At 43.7% G+C, this 21,335-nt stretch overlaps 1 protein-coding gene across 1 annotated transcript in view; it reads right to left on the reverse strand.

Annotated features, from left to right (window-relative positions):
- Positions 1-21,335, reverse strand: part of TRIM66 (tripartite motif containing 66) — a gene marked incomplete at its 5' end in the record, with an annotated part of 54,468 nt that overhangs the window by 11,256 nt on the left and 21,877 nt on the right. The window contains 4 exons of the mRNA XM_015421735.1: positions 1,144-1,369; positions 3,684-3,956; positions 19,376-19,519; positions 20,437-20,533. Of these exons, the coding sequence (XP_015277221.1) occupies positions 1,144-1,369; positions 3,684-3,956; positions 19,376-19,519; positions 20,437-20,533 (740 nt within the window). The remainder of the gene's footprint in view (positions 1-1,143; positions 1,370-3,683; positions 3,957-19,375; positions 19,520-20,436; positions 20,534-21,335) is intronic.

Below are 21,335 nucleotides of genomic sequence, written 5' to 3' on the forward strand. Positions count from 1 at the left end.
TGTGACCGGGGCCCTAAGCACACAAAATTGCCCACAAATGATTGTTTGGGAGAAGAACAGTGTTTGAAGGTAATATCCAAGCTATGTTAATTGCATGTCCTTGAAATAAAACTGTGCCCTTCCAGTTCTTGTATATACATACATAAAACATCTTAGTGCAGAACAAGTTGCGCATCTATATTGTTAAAAGAATGCCAAAAGAATACTTAAAGAAAGTTCACTTGAAGCCATTACACCAACCCCTTTCTCCGCATCATGAAAAGGTGCCTGTTGCTGGCAATACCGAGATTGTTTCATTTAAAAGGAAATAAGGCATGATGATGAACTGATGGATACTTGGTGAAAATCGCTCCATAAAGTTGTGGTGACTACCAGTGTTCCCTCTAAGCTGAGTTAGTGTTGAGCTAGCTCACAGTTTTTTAGCCTTCGGCTCACACATTTTTGTCTTTGCTCAGGAAGGTTGGATCCAGGGAAAATTAATTTATGCAGAAACCAAATCACTCGCTCACAACTTCTCTCAGACCCATCCACCTCACAGGGTGTCTGTTGTGGGGAGGGGAAGGGAAAGGAATTTGTAAGCTGCTCTGAGACTCCAAGTGAAGGGTGAGGTATAAATCCAATCTCTTCTCCACTCCTTCTTCTAATGCCAGTAGCTCACAAAGTAGAATTTTTGCTCACAAGACTCAACAGCTTAGAGGGAGCATTGGTGACTACCCCCTTTTTTCTCTCTGCTGCACATTCTATTTTGGTGCATTAGTGAAATTAGTCCCATCCCCACAACTGTGGATCAATCTGTGATCAAATTAGCAAGGTTTGAAGTACCCCATATTCTTAGCATGAATCATCTTTAGGTTGATTTGAAACTCAATGAAAGCTCTAGATCTCTGCTTAGAGGACTGCTACCATGTAAGACCTAAGCAATCATTAAAAAAAAATTATATCCCATTTTTCATCAGAAAGTGGTTTCATAACGATTAGGGGCAAGCATTTCAGAAATCAAAGATCAGTTCAGAATCCATCTGTTAATGAAAAGCACACATCACTTTATGTCAGAAGTGGAAATAATGATATCTGCAGTGATCCTGAAACAGACTCAATCGAATTTATTCAGAAAGCCTGGGGAAGATAAGAAAAACCTGGTACCTTCAATATGTCTTGGTAGCGGTGGATTAAAGGGCTGTATGCAGGAAGAGTTGGTGATACAGATGGGAGGTGAGGCACACAGCTGAGGCTTCTTCACTGAAAGATTAATAGGTTCTTCCAGAATATTTTGCATAGGAAGAACATACTCATTACTGTCTTTTGACTCATCCACAGCAGAGTCACTTCCAAGAGGGTAACTCACAGTGCCAAACTCTTCATTTTCAAGCTAGAAGGGGGGAAATTACACTGAAATGTACAAATTGATTTTTAATTTCAGTCTGGACAAAATAATCACAGAAGAGCACAATGACATTTCTGAAGATGGTTGTCCTGACTCAGAGAGCCCTGCATGTATAGTGGTACACACACACAGGCTGGGAATCCAAAAGATTACTGTAATGCACTCGACGCAGGGCTACCCTTGAGACTGACCCGGAAACTTCAGCTGGTCCAAAATGCAGCGGTGCGTGTCCTTGCTTGGGCACCATTAAGAGCCCATACCCAAACGATGCTCTGCCTGCTGCATTAGCTCCCAGTGGAATACTGGATAAAGTTCAAGGTTTTGGTTTTAACCTTTAAAGCCCTATGCAGTCTGGGACCAACATACCTTCAGGCAGAGGTCATTTCCTGCAGGAGCGCACAGGAACAGAGCTCCAGCAGTAAAGAGCCCAGGGGGCGGGCACATGCAACAAGCCCCACCCCCTGCTCCCAGCAGCCCTCAGTCAGAGCAAGAAGCAGCCAGGTAAGTTGCAGAGCTCCCCCCTAGCCTCCCGGTCCAAAACAGTCCAGTGGCACCTTTAAGACCAAGTTTTATTCAGGTACAAGCTCTCCCTCCTCTGCAAGGACAGATCTGCACGTCGTCCCCCCCAATAGCTAGCAATCCAAAACCAGTGGAACCTGAGCGGTGGGTGTTGCCTTCTGCTACACTTCCGGTGATGTCAGGGGGTGTGGCATATGCATATAAGTTATGCTCATGATCTCCTGTACCTCTTTTTCTATGAAATGACCCCTGCCTTCAGGACCGTCTCTCCTGGTACGTCCTTCAAAGAGCGTTACACTCTGTGGATCAACAACAGCTCTGTGGATCCTCAACTGATCCCCAGCTTGAAGGAGGTCCAATTAGCCTCAACCAGAGCCAGAGTCTTCTCAGCTCTCAGCTCTGGCGCCAGCCTGGTGGAAGAATCTCCCAGGAGAGATCCAGGCCCCTGCGAGACTTCCACCAGGCTGATGGTTGAGGTGGCAGAGACCTATATGCACTGGCTTCCCCCTGCATGTTTCCATCTTTTTTCTGTTTCTACTCACCTGTACACCTCCTGTATTATCAGTTACCATCTACTGTGCACATATGTGGAGCTGGCTCAGGAACAGTGGTATTAAATGGTGCCATAAATGATATTATATTTCAATTTTAACAATTGTTGGCATTATCCTTAATTATTCTATTGTATTGTATTTTATCATTGGGCTCTTTTTGTAGCAGGAACTCCTTTGCATATTAGGCAACACACCCCTACTGTAGCCAATCCTCCAAGAGCTTTCAGAGCTCTTCTTACAAGGGCTACTGTAAGCTCTTGGAGGATTGGCTACAGTAGGGGTGTGTTGCCTAATATGCAAAGGAGTTCCTGCTACAAAAAGAGCCCTAAGTCGCACTCTGAGCCTTGCAGTGCAGGGGAGGGCAGGTTAGAAATCAAATAAAGAAATAAAAAGCTGGTCCATGGGACTTTTGCCTACTCGCCCTTTGAATCACAGACTAAAATGTGAGATTGTAAAGAACTTTGGAACCCCCAGCCTGCAGTGTCTTAAGAGGGTCATACAAGGCACAAATGCGGTTTATTCAAGAAATGCCAGTTCAATATTCCTTTTGGCACATGGAACCAGTTGTGTGGCTCTCTAGATGAAGGCTGCAGTTTTTGTGAAGGTAGGCGCGCACCTTTGTTTGCCTCCATTTGATACTAATGGGTAGCACATAGACAGCCTCTATGGCCCAGTCTGCATTTAGCATTTGCTCAGTTGTTTTACCAAACCCACACTGGAACAGAAAAAGATGCAGTTCAAAACCACATTCAACTACCCCGGGCCAACACCGTACTGACTGCAGAGTCACCCCCGAATGGCCATAAAACGGACATAAATCTCTGCAGACAGCCACCATTAAACCAGGGATCAAACAAAGTGAAAGCGGCATGCAGTCTGAACACTGTCATAAAATGTGACACTCAATCAAAGTGAAAGTGGCATGCAATGTAGACGGGAATTTCTGTTCCAGTGTGGGTTTGGTATAATGGCGGAGCAAATGCTAGATGCAGACTGGGCCTATGCCTGTACAAAAGAAGCCAAGTCAGCAGCATGAGTAACTTCCAAGCTAAATGCTGTGGGCTACAATCTGCAAGGGCATTTATTCTGCATCGGACATTGTACAATCAGTGTTACATGGGGCATGCAGAAGACCACAACTGAGATCTGAATAGTGCCGTGTCACATGACTAGGGGTGACCATTTAAGCAAACGTCCTGCCATTGCGATATATCTACAGTTCTTACCTTGCACACTGCACCCGCCAGGGACATGACACCTGTTACTAAGTGGTCTGTCGTCTCAGAGCTCAAGTCATTTGCAGTTCTGTCCAGGGCCAAGCTGAAACTTGGCACAGCTTCCAGCTGCACATCAGTGACGTGTGGCATACTTTGGGACTGGCCAGATGTTACAGTAGAGACATCTTGTGCTTTTAGATCAGATGTCCTAGATACCCTTGTTGAAGTCAACTGCCTTTCTAAAGCATTTGATAAACCCACAACGTTCAGTGAACCTGAATGCTGGAAAAGACAATGCATAGTTCATTATACATGGAAACGTACTTTCCTTGAGGTCTTCATAGTTCAGTTGTGTTTGTGATGTTGCGTAATTTTATTTCCAGGGCTATTTTTGGGCAGGAACATTTTATTTCTATGCCCTTGTGATCTTTTAGGTTGTTGCACATCATTTTAGAAACTTTTTGGAACAGTGGGGAAAGAAGAGAAGAAAAATAACAGAACTAGTTTCTTGTGATGTATAGCAGTCACTCGAGTGTAGCACTGTGTTTCCTGATTCTGAAGCATAAAGTAAAGGTAAAGGTTCCCTTGCTCGAAAGCCAGTCGAGTCCGACTCTAGGGTTGCGGTAGAATAACAAGCAAAAGGTGGGTGTGGCTGGATAACCACACTTCTGGTAACATGGGGGTGTGGCCTAATGTGCTAATGAGCTGTGCTGTCAGTGGTGTGGCCTAATACGCTAATGAGTTTCTGCTGTTGGGTGTGGCCTATTATGCTAATGAGTTCCTGCTAGGCTTTTTCTACAAAAAGAGCCCTATATCTATGCCCTTATGATCTTTTAGGTTGCTGCACATCACTTTAGAAACTTTTCAGTACAGTGGGGAAAGAAGGGAAGGAAGAGAAATAACAGAACTAGTTTTTCATGATGTATGACAGTCACTCATTTGTAGCACTGTGTTTCCTGATTCTGAAGCATATCATCCAGTTAAATCTAGACAGCAAGAAGCTATGAAGTGTATCCTCATGGCCAGACAAGCCTTTCCCAGTTGCATTTCAACCATCCCACACACCTGTATTCTGAAGTCAACCAAAAACCACTGCACATCCATTTTTCTGAATACTTTTCATAATGTGCAAAGCTAAGTTCAGTTTCAAAGCCCTTGAACCTTCGTTTCCCAATATGGTACATGAGGGAGGCCTGCTCCTCATCTTTTCATAATGTGCAAAGCCAACTTCAGTTTCAAAGCCCTTTGTAATGATTTCATGCTTAACTGTGTATGTCTCATTATGGCTGCCTGAATCCCACATTTCTTGACCTTCTAGGTTCCAGAAGGCCAGTAGCAAAGTTTGGAGCAATAACCATAGATACAGCTTCTCATATTAGTATCACGATACTTTCTTTTAATTGAGCCATTTGCAGAAACTGGTCTGATCCTGCTGCACATTGTAGCCTCAGAACTCTGAACAACAGGGCTTTGCAGGATCACCTGATGGATCTGAAACTAATACCTTTAAAAAGATTAAATTCTACAGAGAAACATGTATCTATTTCCCCTTATTAATGTTCCAGTGACAGGAAGGGTATGAAAGGAGCATAATAGACTGCATCAAGTCGGTATAAAACATTAATTTTAGAGGGGTGGAGGAAAGGGGGGAAAGGAGGCTATCAAACTGCCATATGTTTCTCCCTGGAGGCAGAAGTTAATTCTGTGGTTATTTTTTTTTTATGAAGAAACATTATGATCATTCAGTACAAAAATATACATGTCTATATCAAAGCTCACAGTAAGAAGCTGACGTACTCTACATTCTGATCCAAAGAGCTGCTGTTAAGAGTGAAGTGAACAATGCACTGGGAGCAAGGCTCATTAAGATCCTATTAATTCTCTCTCTCTCAAATAATAATTCCCTTCGCCATTAGCAGGTGAGGGGAAACCTCTTCTCCTCTAGTGACTTGTGCACTGTTAGAGAAGGTGTGATGGCTTTTTTAAACAGCAGATCGGAGCTGCTTAAAAAGTACAATTGCCTTAAGATCCCATTCTCGGAACACAGAAAACATTCATTTATATATTCTTGCACAGTGATGGTTGGTATTTTGATTGTGACATTTTAAACAGAGACTGCTGCAAATATAGGAACCATTACAAATGTCTGCAGCCAGCTTGCATCTGCCCTTTCATTTCTACTTCTTTCTCCATCCCTGGCTTCTTCCAGTGCCCTCTAGGAAAGGCATATATCCCTTCTGCACAAAACACAGAATGCAGTCGATTAAAAGAGCTAATGTCAAAAATGGCTTGAGGTGGGGGGGATATGAGTTAGTGAAACTGCATCATGGCTCTGCTCCAGATCAGCCTCCTCTCCCAACCTAAGGCTGCTTGCTTGTGTGTGTGTGTGTGTGTGTGTGAGAGAGAGAGAGAGAGAGAGTTATCTGACATCGCAGACTGTTTTGCACAGCTTGTCACCTTTATCTCAGATTATTTCAACTACAATGGCCAAGACTGCCCCTTCCTTTATGACAGCAGCCTGATCAGCAGCAATTTGCAGGTGAAACTCTTCTGTGCTAATTTCAAGCTATTCCTGGCACGGAAATATGTGACATTTTTTTTTGCATGCCAGGCTGCCATTCAAGGCAGCAAAACACATAAAGCTCTGCTTTCGGTCATGAAAATGGAACGATAAATAACGAGCTCAAAGCAGAATGACACAAATGTAGCCCCCTCTTTTAAAAGGCCCCCGTGCTGACATGCATTACGAACCCCAGAGGGAAGTGGAGGTGCAAATGCCTACCTTGATTAAAGTCGTGGTTTAGGATTTGTTAAGACTGCACCCATTCTTTGGAACTGGAAAGAAATTACTGAGAGCAAATGGCTGCAAAGTAAGGCAGGCGGCTCAGGAGTGGAGCAGTCCCCCTGGCAGCTCATTATGCTGCAAGGTTAAACAAATCCACCGACTCAAAGGCAGTTGACGGAAGCTAACTCAGAACGCACTCATCACTTCCAGAAGCATTTACACCTTTTTGCTTGGCTTGCCCAGCAATAGTGCGGCTGCCTCAAAGCCCTTCCATGGGGGGAGGGGGGATCGCATTAGCTCCATTGTCTTAAGCATTCCATCCCAAGAAAATGGAGATGGTTTTACAGAGGGAGGAAGAAAAAGCAGCCAGTAGAAGGAGCAGCATCATGTATTATTTATCATCCTTTCCAGGTCAAAGAAATAAACTTGGCTAATCTGCTGCTGAACTGCTCCTACCACCACCACCACCCAAATTTTCTGGTTTATCAGCCAATGTTCCAGAAATCCTGGCTACCAGGAGCTCAAAGGACCTGATCCTTATTCCAGCTGATCTACTTGCCTGAACCACTGCAGTAACGTCTATACAGTGCTGGCATAATGCCATGTGACATTTACACTGTAATCCCAAACAGAACTACACCTTCCACAATCCATTAACTCTTTTTAGGATTGCCCTATTAGGGTTGCTATTTGAATTTTTAAAAACCAATTGGCATGGATTTATCAAAGCTCAGGTCAGGTCTCTGGACAATTACAAACACAAGAATATAAAAAGTTATCGGGCACCAAAACTGGACATTGCAACTGAGTTTAGAGGTATTATTTATGCAGGGTTAATCTGTCAGAGGAGCTGCGGTGGCTCAAGTGATTAAGCCGCTGAACTGCAGGCTGTGGAAGGTCAGTAGTTCAGCAGTTTGAGACCCGGGTGCTGCAAGACAGAGTGAGCTCCCATCTCTAGTTCCAGCTCCTGCCAACCTAGTAGCTCGAAAGCAAGAAATTGCAAGTAGATAAATAGGTACTGCTTCGGTGGAAAAACCAATTGGCATGGATTTATCAAAGCTCAGGTCAGGTCTCTGGACAAATACAAACACAAGAATATAAAAAGTTATCGGGCACCCAAACTGGACATTGCAGCTGAGTTTAGAGGTATTACTTATGCAGGGTTACTCTGTCAGAGTTGGAGTGAAAGGAGGCATCTGGATATAATTTTTGGGGTAGGAGGACTTCAGCAGTATTTGCTTTCCTTTCCCAACATAGGGCTTTTTTTGCATGCATCATTTTAGTCTGTGTGCCCCTACTGCGTTGAGTTTTCCCCCCTTTTCCACACATATGTTGCTCCCTCTAGTGGTCACTTCAGTATTTTATCACTGTATCTCCAGTTTATTTCCTGGTACTTTTAAAGTGCTCAGGAATAAGCTGGTGATACAGTGATAAATAGGGATGGGCACGAACTGGAAAAATACAGTTGGTGTCGTTTCATGGGAGGTTTGTTCTTGAACCAACCCAGTGTGTGGTTCATGGCCCTGAAAACCCCACTGAAAGGGACCACAGTCCCTTTAAATGGGGTTTGCAGAAAGCCCGAAAGACAGCTGAGTGACAGGAAGCAGCCTGCTACCTGCTGCTCAGCTGTTTCGGGCTGTCTTGTGCACAAGAAAGCCCAAAAAACAACTGAACAGTTTGAGCATTCTTGTGCGCTCCCCTTAAAACTTTAAAGGGACTGCACATGGCAGCCTGAAACAGCTGAGCAGCAGGGAACAGGCTGATCCCTGCTGCTCAGCTGTATTTGCAGCTTTCAGGGGGAACAGAAAGCAAGGGTTTAAAAGGACTTTAACTGCTTTAAAAGTTCGTGGAAGTTCGTGATGGTAGACCTCTCGAAAACTTTGGTTCATAAACCACAAACAAGGCAATATCTGTGACGAATTTTGCTTCGTAGTTTGGTTCATGCCCATCTCTAGTTATCAAATATCAAAGTGACCACTAGACCACTAGTCCTGTTCGGTGGGGTCTCCATATTACAGCTAGAGTGCTAATTTATTGATATCAGTAGAAGGAAACCTGACATTACTCTAATGCAGCATGTCTCCACTTTTTAAGCATACAGGTAGCAGCACAGCAAGTTTTAAGCCTGGATCTTAAGGCTCCAAAATTACATATGTTATTTAGGGAGGCTAGAAGTTTGGTTACTCACTACCGTGATACAAAAATCTTGATGTTCCACAATAATGGTATGTCAAAACAGCTTCTGTCCTACAGGCCTAGGGCTTGCCAGTATCTAATTGTTTCACCCTTAGTTTCTCTCCACCCTTCCAGGTTTGGATTTAGTGGAGAATTTCTGCAGAAGGAAGGGGGTGATTTTCACTGACTCCCCCCCCCCCGCTGTTCCTGGGAGGTCAGTCCCTTTGGGGTGGCCCTTTTGGGCTGCAGCGGGGGAGGAAGTCTTTCTATATAGGTGGAATCTCTTCTGTCCACAAAAATTTCCAGTGGATCCAAGCCCCAGCCTGGTGAGAAAATTAAAAAAAAAAACTGGAAAAGGAAACAAAAAAATAGAGACATCACAGGTAGAGCACAATCTTTGCACTTAAGTCTCATGTTCAGTCCTTGGAATCTTCAGATATACAATCCATTTTGCCAGGCTTGGGGAAGGACCCCCCAGAACGGAAAGATCATTCACAAAGTTGTATATAGTACTACAATATAAGGTCCATCAACTGAATCAGTGTACATCATCTATCTTTAAAAAAAAAAAAAAGATCCATATTTAACTAAGATAATGTAAAGGTAAAGGTAAAGGTTCCCTTGTTTGAAAGCCAGTCGAATCCGATTCTCACCTCCATTTCAAAGCCGAAGAGCCAGCGCTGCCCGAAGACGTTTCCGTGGTCATGTGGCCAGCATGACTAAACACCAAGGCGCACGGAACGCTGTTACCTTCCCACCGAAGTGGTACCTATTTATCTACTTGCAATTTCTCGCTTTCGAACTGCTAGGTTGGCAGGAGCTGGAACTAGAGACGGGAGCTCACCCCGTCACGCGGCATACTCGGGTCTCGAACTGCTGAACTACCGACCTTCCACAGCCTGCAGTTCAGCGTCTTAACCACCTGAACCACCGCAGCTCCTCAAGAAAATGTACATGGATTTATTTAAATATGATCAGTTACCACAGTTCTTCCAAAGAATAGTTATGATACAGAAATTAACTAAAGGAGGCGGAGTGATAGAGAATACCAAAAAAATAAATAAATCAAAACTTTGTGTTACTTTGTACATTTATTTATGTTCTTTATAGTCTGCCTTTCTCACTTGGAGTCATGGCAGATTACACAGAGCGAGTCATTACAGTCGACAGGATAGAACATTCCATTAACAATGCCACAAGCATTAGGGTTGCGGAACCAACCAGAAGTCTAAAAGTAGAACTATAGCAAAACATAAGTATTAACATGACATATTAAATGATGCAAAAATCACGTTGTAGGATCCCAGTTTCAGCAACCTCTGCACAGTAGTATAAACCGTAGCCCCTAATAATTTTTCCAAGTAACTTTGTGAAGCGTTTAGTACCGTGGGACACTATTACCGACACAGAAAAGTCCTCTTGGAATAATTCAGTTTTGCATCATTTGCGGAAAGCCAGGAGAGCGGGAGCCTTCCTGACCTTCTCAGGCAGGCCATTCCATAAGGTGGGGGCCACATGCAGAGAAGGCACATATACGGGCAGTTGTTGGTTTTGCCCAGGGCTTTTTTTGTAGAAAAAGCCCAGCAGGAACTCATTAGCATAATAGGCCACACCCTGACACCACAGCTTATTAGCATATTAGGTCACAGTCCCGTGTTGCCAGAAGTGTGGTCATCCAGCCACACCCACCTTTTGCTCCTTATTCTGTTTACCTTGTCTGTTGTCAAAACCCAGGGCCTTTTTTTGTAGCAGGGACTCCTTTGCATGTTAGGCCACACACGCCTACTGTAGCCAATCCTAATGAGTTTCTGCTGTTGGGTGTGGCCTATTATGCTAATGAGTTCCTGCTGGGTGTGGCCAACTCAGGAGCCAGCCGGAACTCCGTTCCTGTGCGTTCCTGCCCAAAAAACTTTTGCCCATTTGCAAGTTGGCACCTGCAGAAGACTTTACTCCAAACAGCTAAGCTGTCATGGCGGAGTGTAAGGGGAAAGACAGTCTTGCAGATATGAGGGTCCAAGGCCATGAAGCACTTTGCATGTGATAGCTAATACCATAAATTGAGCCTGGTAATGGATGGGCAGCCAGTGAAGTGCCTGCGGGATGGGAGTGATATGCGTGATCCACCTAGCTCCCGATAATAGCCGAGCTGCAGCATTCTGCACCAATCAGAGTTTCCAAATTTATTTTGATGGGAGCCAGATCAGACTGCCTCTCAATGTCAGTTATTCTTTCTTTCATGATTCCCTTAGCCTGGTCCCAGTTCAGAGCCAAAATGGCTTGAGGGGAAAGACCGAGAAGATGCAGCTTGTCATGAACAGCTTTCAGGCAATTTGACTGGAAGTTCTCTGTGAGTAACGTGTGGATTAGGCCCTGTGGGTGAAAATTGACTCTAAGCCAATACCTAAGTGAGGCCAGAGTAAGTTTGGCTACCATTGTCATCATGCCAGTTTCTGAACGGATAAAAGCATTAGGCACCCCCCTTGGGACCTGAAGGATATGACAGAATCTGATTATATGAACTATTTGCTGTCAGATGAAAATCAGTCTACCTCTAAAGCTGTTGCCAAATTCTGTACCGCCTGCTGCTGTAGTCGAAAAGCCCGCTAAATCACGTTTTATTTCTAAGCTGATCTGCTAACCTATATTTTATGTAGTATTTATTTGTTGTTACTTTTTAATGTATTTTAATATATCCTTTGTATTTATTCTAGCTATTTTATTGCTGTAGTCGGTATGTTTTTTAACGTCAGTGCGATTCTGTTGATTTACTCGCTGGATGCCATAATAAACTATCTATCTATCTATCTATCTATCTATCTATCTATCTATCTATCTACCTATCTATCTATTTTGATGGGAGACCGATGTACTGTACATTACAGTAGTCTAGTCTCGCCATTAGTGTGGCGTGGATGCACACGGCCAGATCAGTCCTGCCTAAGGACCATCTTTTGGGCTACACTGAGTTGGAAGAAAGCTTTTTTTTTTTTGCAGCTGCATTAACTTGCTTATCCATTAATAACGTTGGGTCCTGTATAACCCCAAGGCTTTTAACTGAGTCACTAAGGGTCAGCTGAACTCCATCAAAAGTGGGGGGCACAATGTCCTTCAACATCTCTGTCTTCCAACCAGCATTACCTCTGTCTTTTCAGGGTTCAGTTTCAATTTGTTCACTCTTAACCTATTTACCATAGCAGCCAAGCAGCAATTAAAATTATGATACATATTGCTTATGACAATATTACTATAGTAACTAGACATCTGCCTTAACACACACAAAAGTGCTTTTCCCCCCAAATAAAATACCACTAGAGGAAACAATACCATTTTACTGTTACTAGGTTGCCTGCCCAATTACAGACTGAATACTTCTTACTTTGACAGTAAAAAAGACATGGGGGGGGGGCAGAACACTATGTCTGACATCAGTCGATGGGTTCTCTTGCCTCTGTTGCAGTTATTTCAATTAGTGATTTTAATAACAGCTACGAAAACAAAGCCGCTTTGCAAAAATGTAAGCGATTTTTCAGCTTTCAATAATACAGTTATTATTTATCTAAAAAATTGCTTGCAGAAACATGAAGCACCTGAAACAAAATGTGAGGGGCCATGAAGTAGAGACCTTGGGTTCCTTTGGTGCATCCAGTTCCCCACAAACGTGAAGCTGTTTGCCTGTCTATCAGCACAGCAAATGCACAGAGCTGCTCTCGGGGATCCCTAAGAACCTTCATGGACTTTGCTGTTTTTGTTTTGCTTTGGGGTTTGTTTGTTTTTTGCAACAAATATACACGTGGCTCCTATATTTTGCATACCATCCATAATAGTGACAGTCGAAATTACCACCAAGCCACAGGGGACTTATGGTGACAGTAAGGGGTCATTTCGTAGAAAAAGAGGTGCAGGAGCTCATTAGCATAACTTATCTGCATATGCCATGCCCCCTGACATCACCGGAAGTGTGTCAGAAGGCAACACCCACCGCTCAAGCTCCACTGGACTCTTTTGGATTCCTAGCTATGGGGGGGGGGGATGTGCAGATCTGTCCTCGCAGAGGAGGGAGAGCTTGTACCTGAATAAAACTTGGTCTTAAAGGTGCCACTGGACTGTTTTGGACCGGGGAGCCAGGAGGAGCTCTGCAACTTACTTGGCTGCTTCTTGCTCTGGCTGAGGGCTGCTGGGAGCAGGGGGTGGGGCTTGTTGCATGTGCCCGCCCCCTGGGCTCTTTACTGCCAGAGCTCCGCTCCTGTGCGCTCCTGCAGGAAATGACCCCTGATGACAGTATAGGGTTTTGAAGGCAAGCGATGTTCAGAGGCCGCTTGCTATTCCCGGCCTCTGCATAGTGACTCTGGACTCCTTTGGTGGCCTCCCCAGCCCTGCTTAGCTTCTGAGGTTTGATGAGATCTGGCTAGCCTGGTCAGGGCACCCATAATCTTAGCCCAGAGTAATATTTCATTGAACCTTCTGCCCATTTAGAGCACCACAGTTTGTTCTTGGATAAATTGCAAAGCTTTTCCAAATTAGTTGCTGTTATGTATTGAGAGACATAATGGTAAAAGCATAATCTAGCATCGCTCATTATGCGGAGTGTAAGACATGAAAATACTGACCAATGGTGTGCCTTCTGGAGGGAATGGTTTTGATTGGATGTTATGTATTGATTATGATTGGTTGCAATGAACATAAGATGATTGGATACTGAAAGTATTGTGGGCGTGGCCATCTCAGCCGGAATTGTATATAAGTTGACGTGTTGCCTATTGAAATTGTCTAGCGGGTCTAGTCCTTACAAGACTAAGCCTTCATGCTGTTCTCACTGAAATAAAGCTGAAATCGCTTGTTGAACTGTTCCTCCGAGTTAAGTGTCATACTTAACAGTTGCTGTAGATTTTCCGGGTTGTGTGGCCGTGGTCCATCTTTCTGTGTTATACCTCTGAGGATGCAAGTCACAGTTACTGGCGAAACATCAGGTCCTACAATGCCAAGACCACGGCCACACAACCCGGAACATCTGCAGCAACTAATGAACTCCGGCCGTGAAAGCCTTCGACAACATACTTTTCTAAATTCATTGCTATTGTAATTGCGATGTAGGTTAGGGTTACACAAATGTCTCAGCCATCCTTTTGTGGTCTTTGCGCAATCACGATGGTCCTGCACAGCACCATTCTAACCAGTTATTATTTTTTTTAAGGATGGAAACAGTCGCATAGATGTACTGCCCCCTCTATTGGATAACAGCAGAATGTCATTCTGACAGTCACTTTCCAGTTATCACACAGCAGCCCAAAATAAATGTGTATAACATTGTTTCAGCAGCTCTTTGAAATTTATATCTGAGTTCTTGGATCTAAATGACTGGACACACACCCACACACACCCCTTTTAACTTTTTACCATGAAGCTTTGGAGGAACATGCACTATAAGAAGGTAAGAAAAATACTGGAAAACACTGAAATCAAGACAAAGATACAGAACAAACTTACAAAAACAAAAATGGCTTCCAAATACACAAATCATGATTTTTTTAAAAAAATTAAAAATCTGTCAAGGCTAAGTTGACAGTGGGGGGCTCTACAAGGTCGGGCGAGGCAGAGGAGACAGTGGTGTATGATCATGCAGCGTAACAGTCTTATTTGGGGAATATGATTATCAGATGATAAGCAGGCCACATTCATGGCGGAAATCAAGCAGCTATTGCACTACTCTTATTAGCTGGATTTCCAGTCTTCTATAACTTTTACAAATATTCTCATAGGGAGATAATCACATACCTCCTATGCGCCATGTGTTTGTCTTTGCCCTTTAAGGCGGCTAAATTTTGTGCTTCAGCTTGTTTAATAAGGAAGGACACGGTTGCAACTGTTTTAGTCATTATGTGAGTTACATGGAATTTAGTTTATCATAAGGCTATATATTTTTTCTTACTCTATGTACATTTTCATTTGTATGTGTTGCTGACTCCAATGATTATATTATTGCTGGCTGATCTATGACCATAATAAAATTAAGTAAGTTCCAATGAGCTTATATATTAGTCACATCCCATACCTTGTTCAGCCACTGCAGTTTGGTAAAACAGTGTTGCAGTGAGGTTATTTCAGATTCAGGGCTTCATGTTCTAAAATGTCCTAATAACATCTACTTCAGATGCAAAACTACAGCTTCCTTCTGGGCCCTTCCTGCTGGCCCAGTGAGCCATGCTCCAAACTCCTCCCCAAAGTCCAGTCTCAATGGCGCCACTGAGCATAAAAGAGGAACTTCCCATTTCTGGTGACACAAAGTTTTGCCATGATGTACAATTATTTAGCAGCTTTTTGTCAGGGAAACCAGAGTGCCGTGTCCAAAACAGTCAGTAAGCATGCCTTTGGGGTGACAATCTGGTACCAAATAGTTCAGGGCAAAACCCCACAAGTCCTCACCCTTGTTGAACAGCTCGACACTTTCCTCACAAGCAGAATAATATTTCAATTTGTCCACAGTTTTTATACAGTTTGGATAGATTAAGTGCTGCTTAACCGGACTGACGTGCCATCTTGTTAAGGGCTTTAACTTGGAAGGCCGTAACATTTGTGCCAACGGAGGAAGCAGTGAATGAGGTCTCGAAACCTTGCCAAATTTGTTCATTTAATATTTCTTCTAGGTTCCTTTCCCAATATTAGAAGACGTCTCCTTCAAAAATGAGGAAAGCATGACCGGGTAGACAGTAATAGTAAGGTCACTGGAGGATAAGGCTACGTGTTGCAAATATGATTGGAAAATATTGATTAGTATCCCACATACTGTTTAATGCAGTTTATTGCAGAAGCGGCACTTTGGCATCTACTGCTGCGTAGGAAGTGATGATGGCTCCACTTTCTTTTCTCACGGAAAAAGGAGTTTCAGCAGCCAGAAAGTCTATCACATGATGCACTGCTGTTTATACGGAGGAAATCTCCTTAGTATTCGTCCAAGTATCAAATTTTGGAGGGTGCTCAATAGGCATCCAATGAAACAGGCCAAGATCCAGCTTTTTTTTTCTTCTCCAGTGGTTCCAAGTGAGTTGAGTGCCTTTAATGAGGAGGTGTATTTAGGAATATCCATATGAAAAGTCCAGATCAGGATATCCAGTGTTTGACAGCATGCTTTTCTGTTGGTGTCTACCGATGCTCTGAGGAGAGATGCAAGCATCTTGCTAAGAATGGCAGCTGAACTGTTGCAAAATACAAGTCCAGGTTTGGAACTGACAAACCTCCTTTCACCACAGGTCTACTGAGTTCAGAACGTTTTGACACGGTTTATTCCCATCTCAGATAAAGTCAGGAAGCAGTTTGTGATATTTTACAAGAGCTTGTGGTGACAGAGAGAGCAGAATAATTTGAAATCAAAATGGGATCCTAGAGAAGGCAATTCACATGCACTATGACTCTTCCTGAGGTTCACAAGAACAAGAGTAGTGCACACTGGTGTCTTTCAGTTATCAGAGGATTATTTTTACACACCTTTGTGGAGCCGATTGTAAAGTTGTTCATGTAGGTCAGAAAGTGAGGGCACGATAATATTCCAAAGTAAAGCCATGACTTGATAGACCAGGAGAAACTATCACTAGTATTATTTATCGGCCTCGGTCACATGGGCTGGATATCGCGGGGGGAGGCGTGGCTGTTTGCCCCAGAGCGAACTACCGCGTGGCAGCGGGATCAAACGTCCCGCTGATGTCCCGTGGTTGGGGGGAGGTGCCGGGGAGGTGTCGATCATACGTCACTCCTGCAGTGTGGCAAAGAAGCTGATCGGCGGGGTCGGTTTTTTTAAAACCCAAGAGTTCGCATGCTCCGTTGGGGGCTTGTGCTCCGTTGGGTGCTTGTGCGCATCCGTGGAGACTTGGGGGTGGGGAACCTTTTCACGATAGGACATGGGTGGGCGCCAGATGCCACCGGAAACGTGATCAGACGCCCGCCCTTGCCCCGCGGTTTCCGGAAACTAGTACCTCAGAGGTACTAGTTTTTTACCCCGCATCTTCGGCGGGAAGCCTCGGGTAAGCCATGGGAGCTCTACGCTTCCCAGATGTGGTGCTGTGATCGCGCCCGGAAAATCCGCCTATCTTCCGTCTCTGTAGCGTGGCTAATGCTCCGTGTGACCGCAGCCATAGTTATAAAGTTTTCAAGGAAAACTTCAAAATGGCTGACACAAGAAATATATGAATGAGGAAAGGAAATAAAAGTGGATTTATTATCCCTCCCTCCCTCCCCTGCTGGCCACTGATGGAGCCCAAGAGAGGAAGGGCCAGGTGTCATCTGAACCAAGCAGGTCCATGGGAAGGGATAACTTCTCAGTGGGAAGGAATAAAAGACACGGATGCCATCTTCAAGAGATAGGTGTACACTTATTGCATTTGGATGATAGCTAATTTTATATCCAAGGCAATGGATTCTGAGGAAGTTGACACTAGGGATGGAGACTGTCATATCATCAGGAAAATATCACACTTTGTGTCCACGGATTCCCCATGGTTCACCTGGGTGGCTATGTATTCTTTGCATGCCAAGGGCATATATCAATGAAGAGAAGGATAACCCTGTATAGTAACTCTTCAGTAACGGAAGGGATCAGAGTAAACATTGTTTATTGATTTTAGTTCATGAGGACACTGATAATTGGCCTGAGCAGTCCTGGGAAATCGCAGGGCGAGATGCTTCTGGAGAACAGATACTGGAGGTATGGCTATTTGATGTAATCGAATGCTTTCTCAGCAAGGGCCAGAAGGTCTTCGCCTGTGCTCACCATGGCATAAAGTGTATTTTGTCCACAAGATGTCATCATGCAATTAATCCTATTTAGTCAATGTGGATTTATTGGGCAATGACGGTTTTCAGTCTGTTCATTAAGATAACTGTAGAGATCTTTATGAGTACTCATTGATGAAGGATACTGGACAGAAGGAGGCAGACATATCTGAACCCTTGCCCTGTTTCATCCGCCCACTTTTTTTTTTTACCAGCCGCACGCAGTTATGCAAAAAAATGTATGGGCATTTTGCTAAAAGGATAATTAGATGCAAATATGACTACATGTACCATCCTTGTTACATTTATTTCCTGAGTTCTTGTCAGCTATGCTGCCATGGGGGTTGGTGAGTTCATTCTGTGTCTTGGTAATGGCTCCTGCATTCCTATCTCTGCTGTTCTGCCTGTGCTGAAATGCTTATCTCTACAGATGTGCAGGAGGAGGTTGTATTGTCTGGAAGTCTCCTATGTACCGTGGGAGACTACTGCTTCCCAGCTTCTCCCACCTAACGGTTTCCTAGCTGGTCCCGCGTGCGGGAGGCTAGCTAATTGGCCCATGCCAGGGGGGGGGGGGTGCATACGAATGCCCTATATCCTATTACGCTCAATGGGTTGCCGCCATTCTTAACAGTGCCTGTGTTACCGCATTTGTAGCTTTGCAATAAAAGTATAACCGTTCCTGAATGTGTGTACTTTGTTGTAAGCTGCGGGTTCTGACAGTTCCCTGACAGGCAAAGACTGTGGCCTGCACTGAAAGTATCTCCATGCATGCAAGTATCTCCATGCATGCCAGAATGCCAGAATTTATTGTGTACATAGCCAAAGGCTGTCACAATACAGAATGTCTCCATGCATACAATACGACTTCCTTGAAGGTGCCTTCTGGACACAATTCTCATACCACTTGACAAGCTGCTCCTGTTCCCTGACTGGCAAAGACTGTGGCCTGCACTGAAAGGACAATGCAAGTATCTCCATGCAATCCAGAATGCCAGAATTTATTGTGTACGTAGCCAAAGGCTGTCACAATACAGAATGTCTCCATGCATACAATACGACTTCCTTGAAGGTGCCTTCTGGACACAATTCTCATACCACTTGACAAGCTGCTCCTGAAACTTGGAAGACCTTTGGACACAGTCTACATATAAAGAACTCTTTGCATTCTGGGCTTCAGATTCATTGACATGCTGCATACATTCTCAGGTGCTGGAATGTATCGCAAGCATGTGTGGGAGCTCTCTATCACTGCTTTATAGGGACTTGCAGTTTTCACTCCTCCTGGCTCAACCACTCAGCAAGGAAGAACTAAGACTAATAGTTCCAGCACTGCGAGTAGTAATGAAGAGCTACTGAAGCTACTCAGAAAGCTTCCTCTTGAGTTGGGAACATAGTGGAAACTTCAAGCCTGACCTTTTATTCTCCTTAGACCCCCCTGTTGCTGATTTTCTCTTCATATCACCACAAGATAAAGTTTGGGAAAGAGAAAGAGATGGAAAACCAACAGAAGGGAAGAGTGGGCAAGGTAGAAAGTTGGTGAGGAGTTCCTGACTGAGTCCAGTTTTCCCCATCCTTTCAGAGAACTCTCAGCAAAAAGCAGGACTTTTTAAAACTGAGAACTCGCTGGAAGAACTCATTAAACATGGTACACTCCCAATTGCAAAAGGGCATTTTTACCCTGAACTGCTTCTTCACTCAGTTTGTAATGAAATTTACAGATGCCTTCCCATACATTCTTCTCTACACCAACAAAATCAGACAGGCACAAACAGTGACAGGTTCCCTATATGGGTAACTCGCTTTGTACCAAAGATATGGGCCACCACAGATAAAAACCACAAGGATGAAGTGTTAATGTTTCTATCAAACACATTCTTAATCTTAATTCTCGTAACCAGACAGAGAGGGAGAGGCAATCTTCAAAGTAGCCATATATAACTAAAGAAGTATTCTCTTAAAAAAAAAAAAGAAAGCTGTGTACCTTTCTCACTGGATTCAAGGTATTCTCTGGGGAATGAATGCGGACAGTGGCTTCTTCTGATGGCTGTGACACAGGTGGAGCCACATTTCTATCAAGGGGGAGGTCTGTCTTATGGCCTTCAGGCTCAATGGAATCTTCACCAACCTGTAATAAAGGAATAAACAGCACAGACTCATTAATACCAAGAAACTTACTCTGGGAAACACGTTAGAACACGAAAGCCCCTTTGGAAGACATCCCTTTACTTTAATGAGAGATAGAAGAGAGACAGTGCAGAATTCAGCACCTCGTTTTTTTCTCTTTATCAGACTGGCCACAGTCCACTCCAAGATGTGATCTATTAATTTTAAAGACTTAAACAGCTTTGGGATAGCACTGGATCTTGACCAACTATAATTGCACTTACAACACTGTAATGCGCTTCGCATGGGGCCGCTTTTGGAAACTGCTCAGAAATGACAAGAGGTCCAGAACATGACAACCAGGTTATTGTCAGGAGCTGAATACAGGGAGCATATCACTCCAGTCCTGAAAGATCTGCACTGGCTGCACATCTGTTTCCAGGCACAATGTAAAGGGCTGATTCTGACTTATAAGCTCCTGGTTGGTTTGGGGTCAGGGTACCTGAAGGCCAGGGTATTGTCCAGCCTCCAGCCCACCAGTTAAGATCCTCTTCTCAAGCCCTGCTTGGCAGCTGACAAGCATACTGGACTTTTTCAGTGGTGGTGCCTTGCCTTTGAGACTCACCTAGAAGCTACCTTACCTGCTTTTAGGCACCAGGCCAAAACATTTATCATTACCTAAGCATTTAACTAAGGGGTTATTTTGGAGTATTTTATCATCTACTCCTAGCTCAAGGCCTAGTCTAGTAAATAGACTATTCCGTTTGGTTTATATTCTTTTATGTTCTGGTTCTTTTAATTGTCTTGTCCAGGTTTAATGGATCTGTTTTTATTTATTTAGTCACTGGGTGGGCTAGTTTTGACTAATTTTGTTACTTTATTTGTTTTAGTGAATTGTTTTATTGTACCGACTGGTTTTGTTTTATTGTTGTAAGCCACCTTGAGCAGGTCCAGAGAGGCAGCTATGCATTTCCAAAACAAATCAAGCATGCTAGATTTAGACTTCACCACTGTTGTTTCATATTTAGACATCACCCTCACCCACAGCAGTGGAAGAGAAAACACCAACCTTTAGCACTGAAGCTCAGCCATCAAGTCACAGCTTCTGAGCCTCAAACATCCAGCAATGCTGGGGATGCAAATTTCTATCAACATCCAAATGCACAACTGGCCAGCTCAGTAGAGCCTGGATTAGCACTAAGACACACATCTGTATCTTCACTGCTTGCATTGCAAATCTGTTTGTAATTGTCATTTAAAAAAAAAAAAAGGTAAAGGTTCCCTTGCTCGAAAGCCAGTCGAATCCGACTCTAGGGTTATGGTGCTCATCTCCGTTTCCAAGCCGAAGAACCAGCGCTGTCCAAAGACATTTCCATGGTCATGTGGCCAGCATGACTAGACGCCAAGGCACATGGAACGCCTTTTAATTTAATTTAATTTTTATTTATTTTAATTTTAGTTGTCGTTAAAAGGTACTTAAAATAGAAGATACTTCTTCAGTATTGTCAGTATTCTATGTAATGTTAAGTCATGCTGTAGATCATAGGCATCTAACTGACAGGAGCTGACAGCTCTAAGTGTCATAAGAGCTGGCTCTGACTGGTTCTAGCTGGGTATTGCTAGAGCTAATTAGCACTGTGTAACAGTGACTCAGCATTGGCTCTGATTGGCCAGTGGTTGTATATATTCAGTGATGTACAGAACTGTTCATTCCTTTTTGGAATGCGAGCGCAGCGGAGCATTACGTCACTCAGTGTAAAGATTTGGATGTGGCTTTGTATAATAAACTGTAAATTACTTGTACATAAGCCTGAAAGACTCCAGTCTTTATTGGATCA

The sequence above is a fragment of the Gekko japonicus genome, unplaced genomic scaffold, assembly GCF_001447785.1.
Source record: "Gekko japonicus isolate JY-2015 unplaced genomic scaffold, Gekko_japonicus_V1.1 scaffold3462, whole genome shotgun sequence".
Taxonomy (NCBI): Eukaryota; Metazoa; Chordata; class Lepidosauria; order Squamata; family Gekkonidae; genus Gekko; species Gekko japonicus.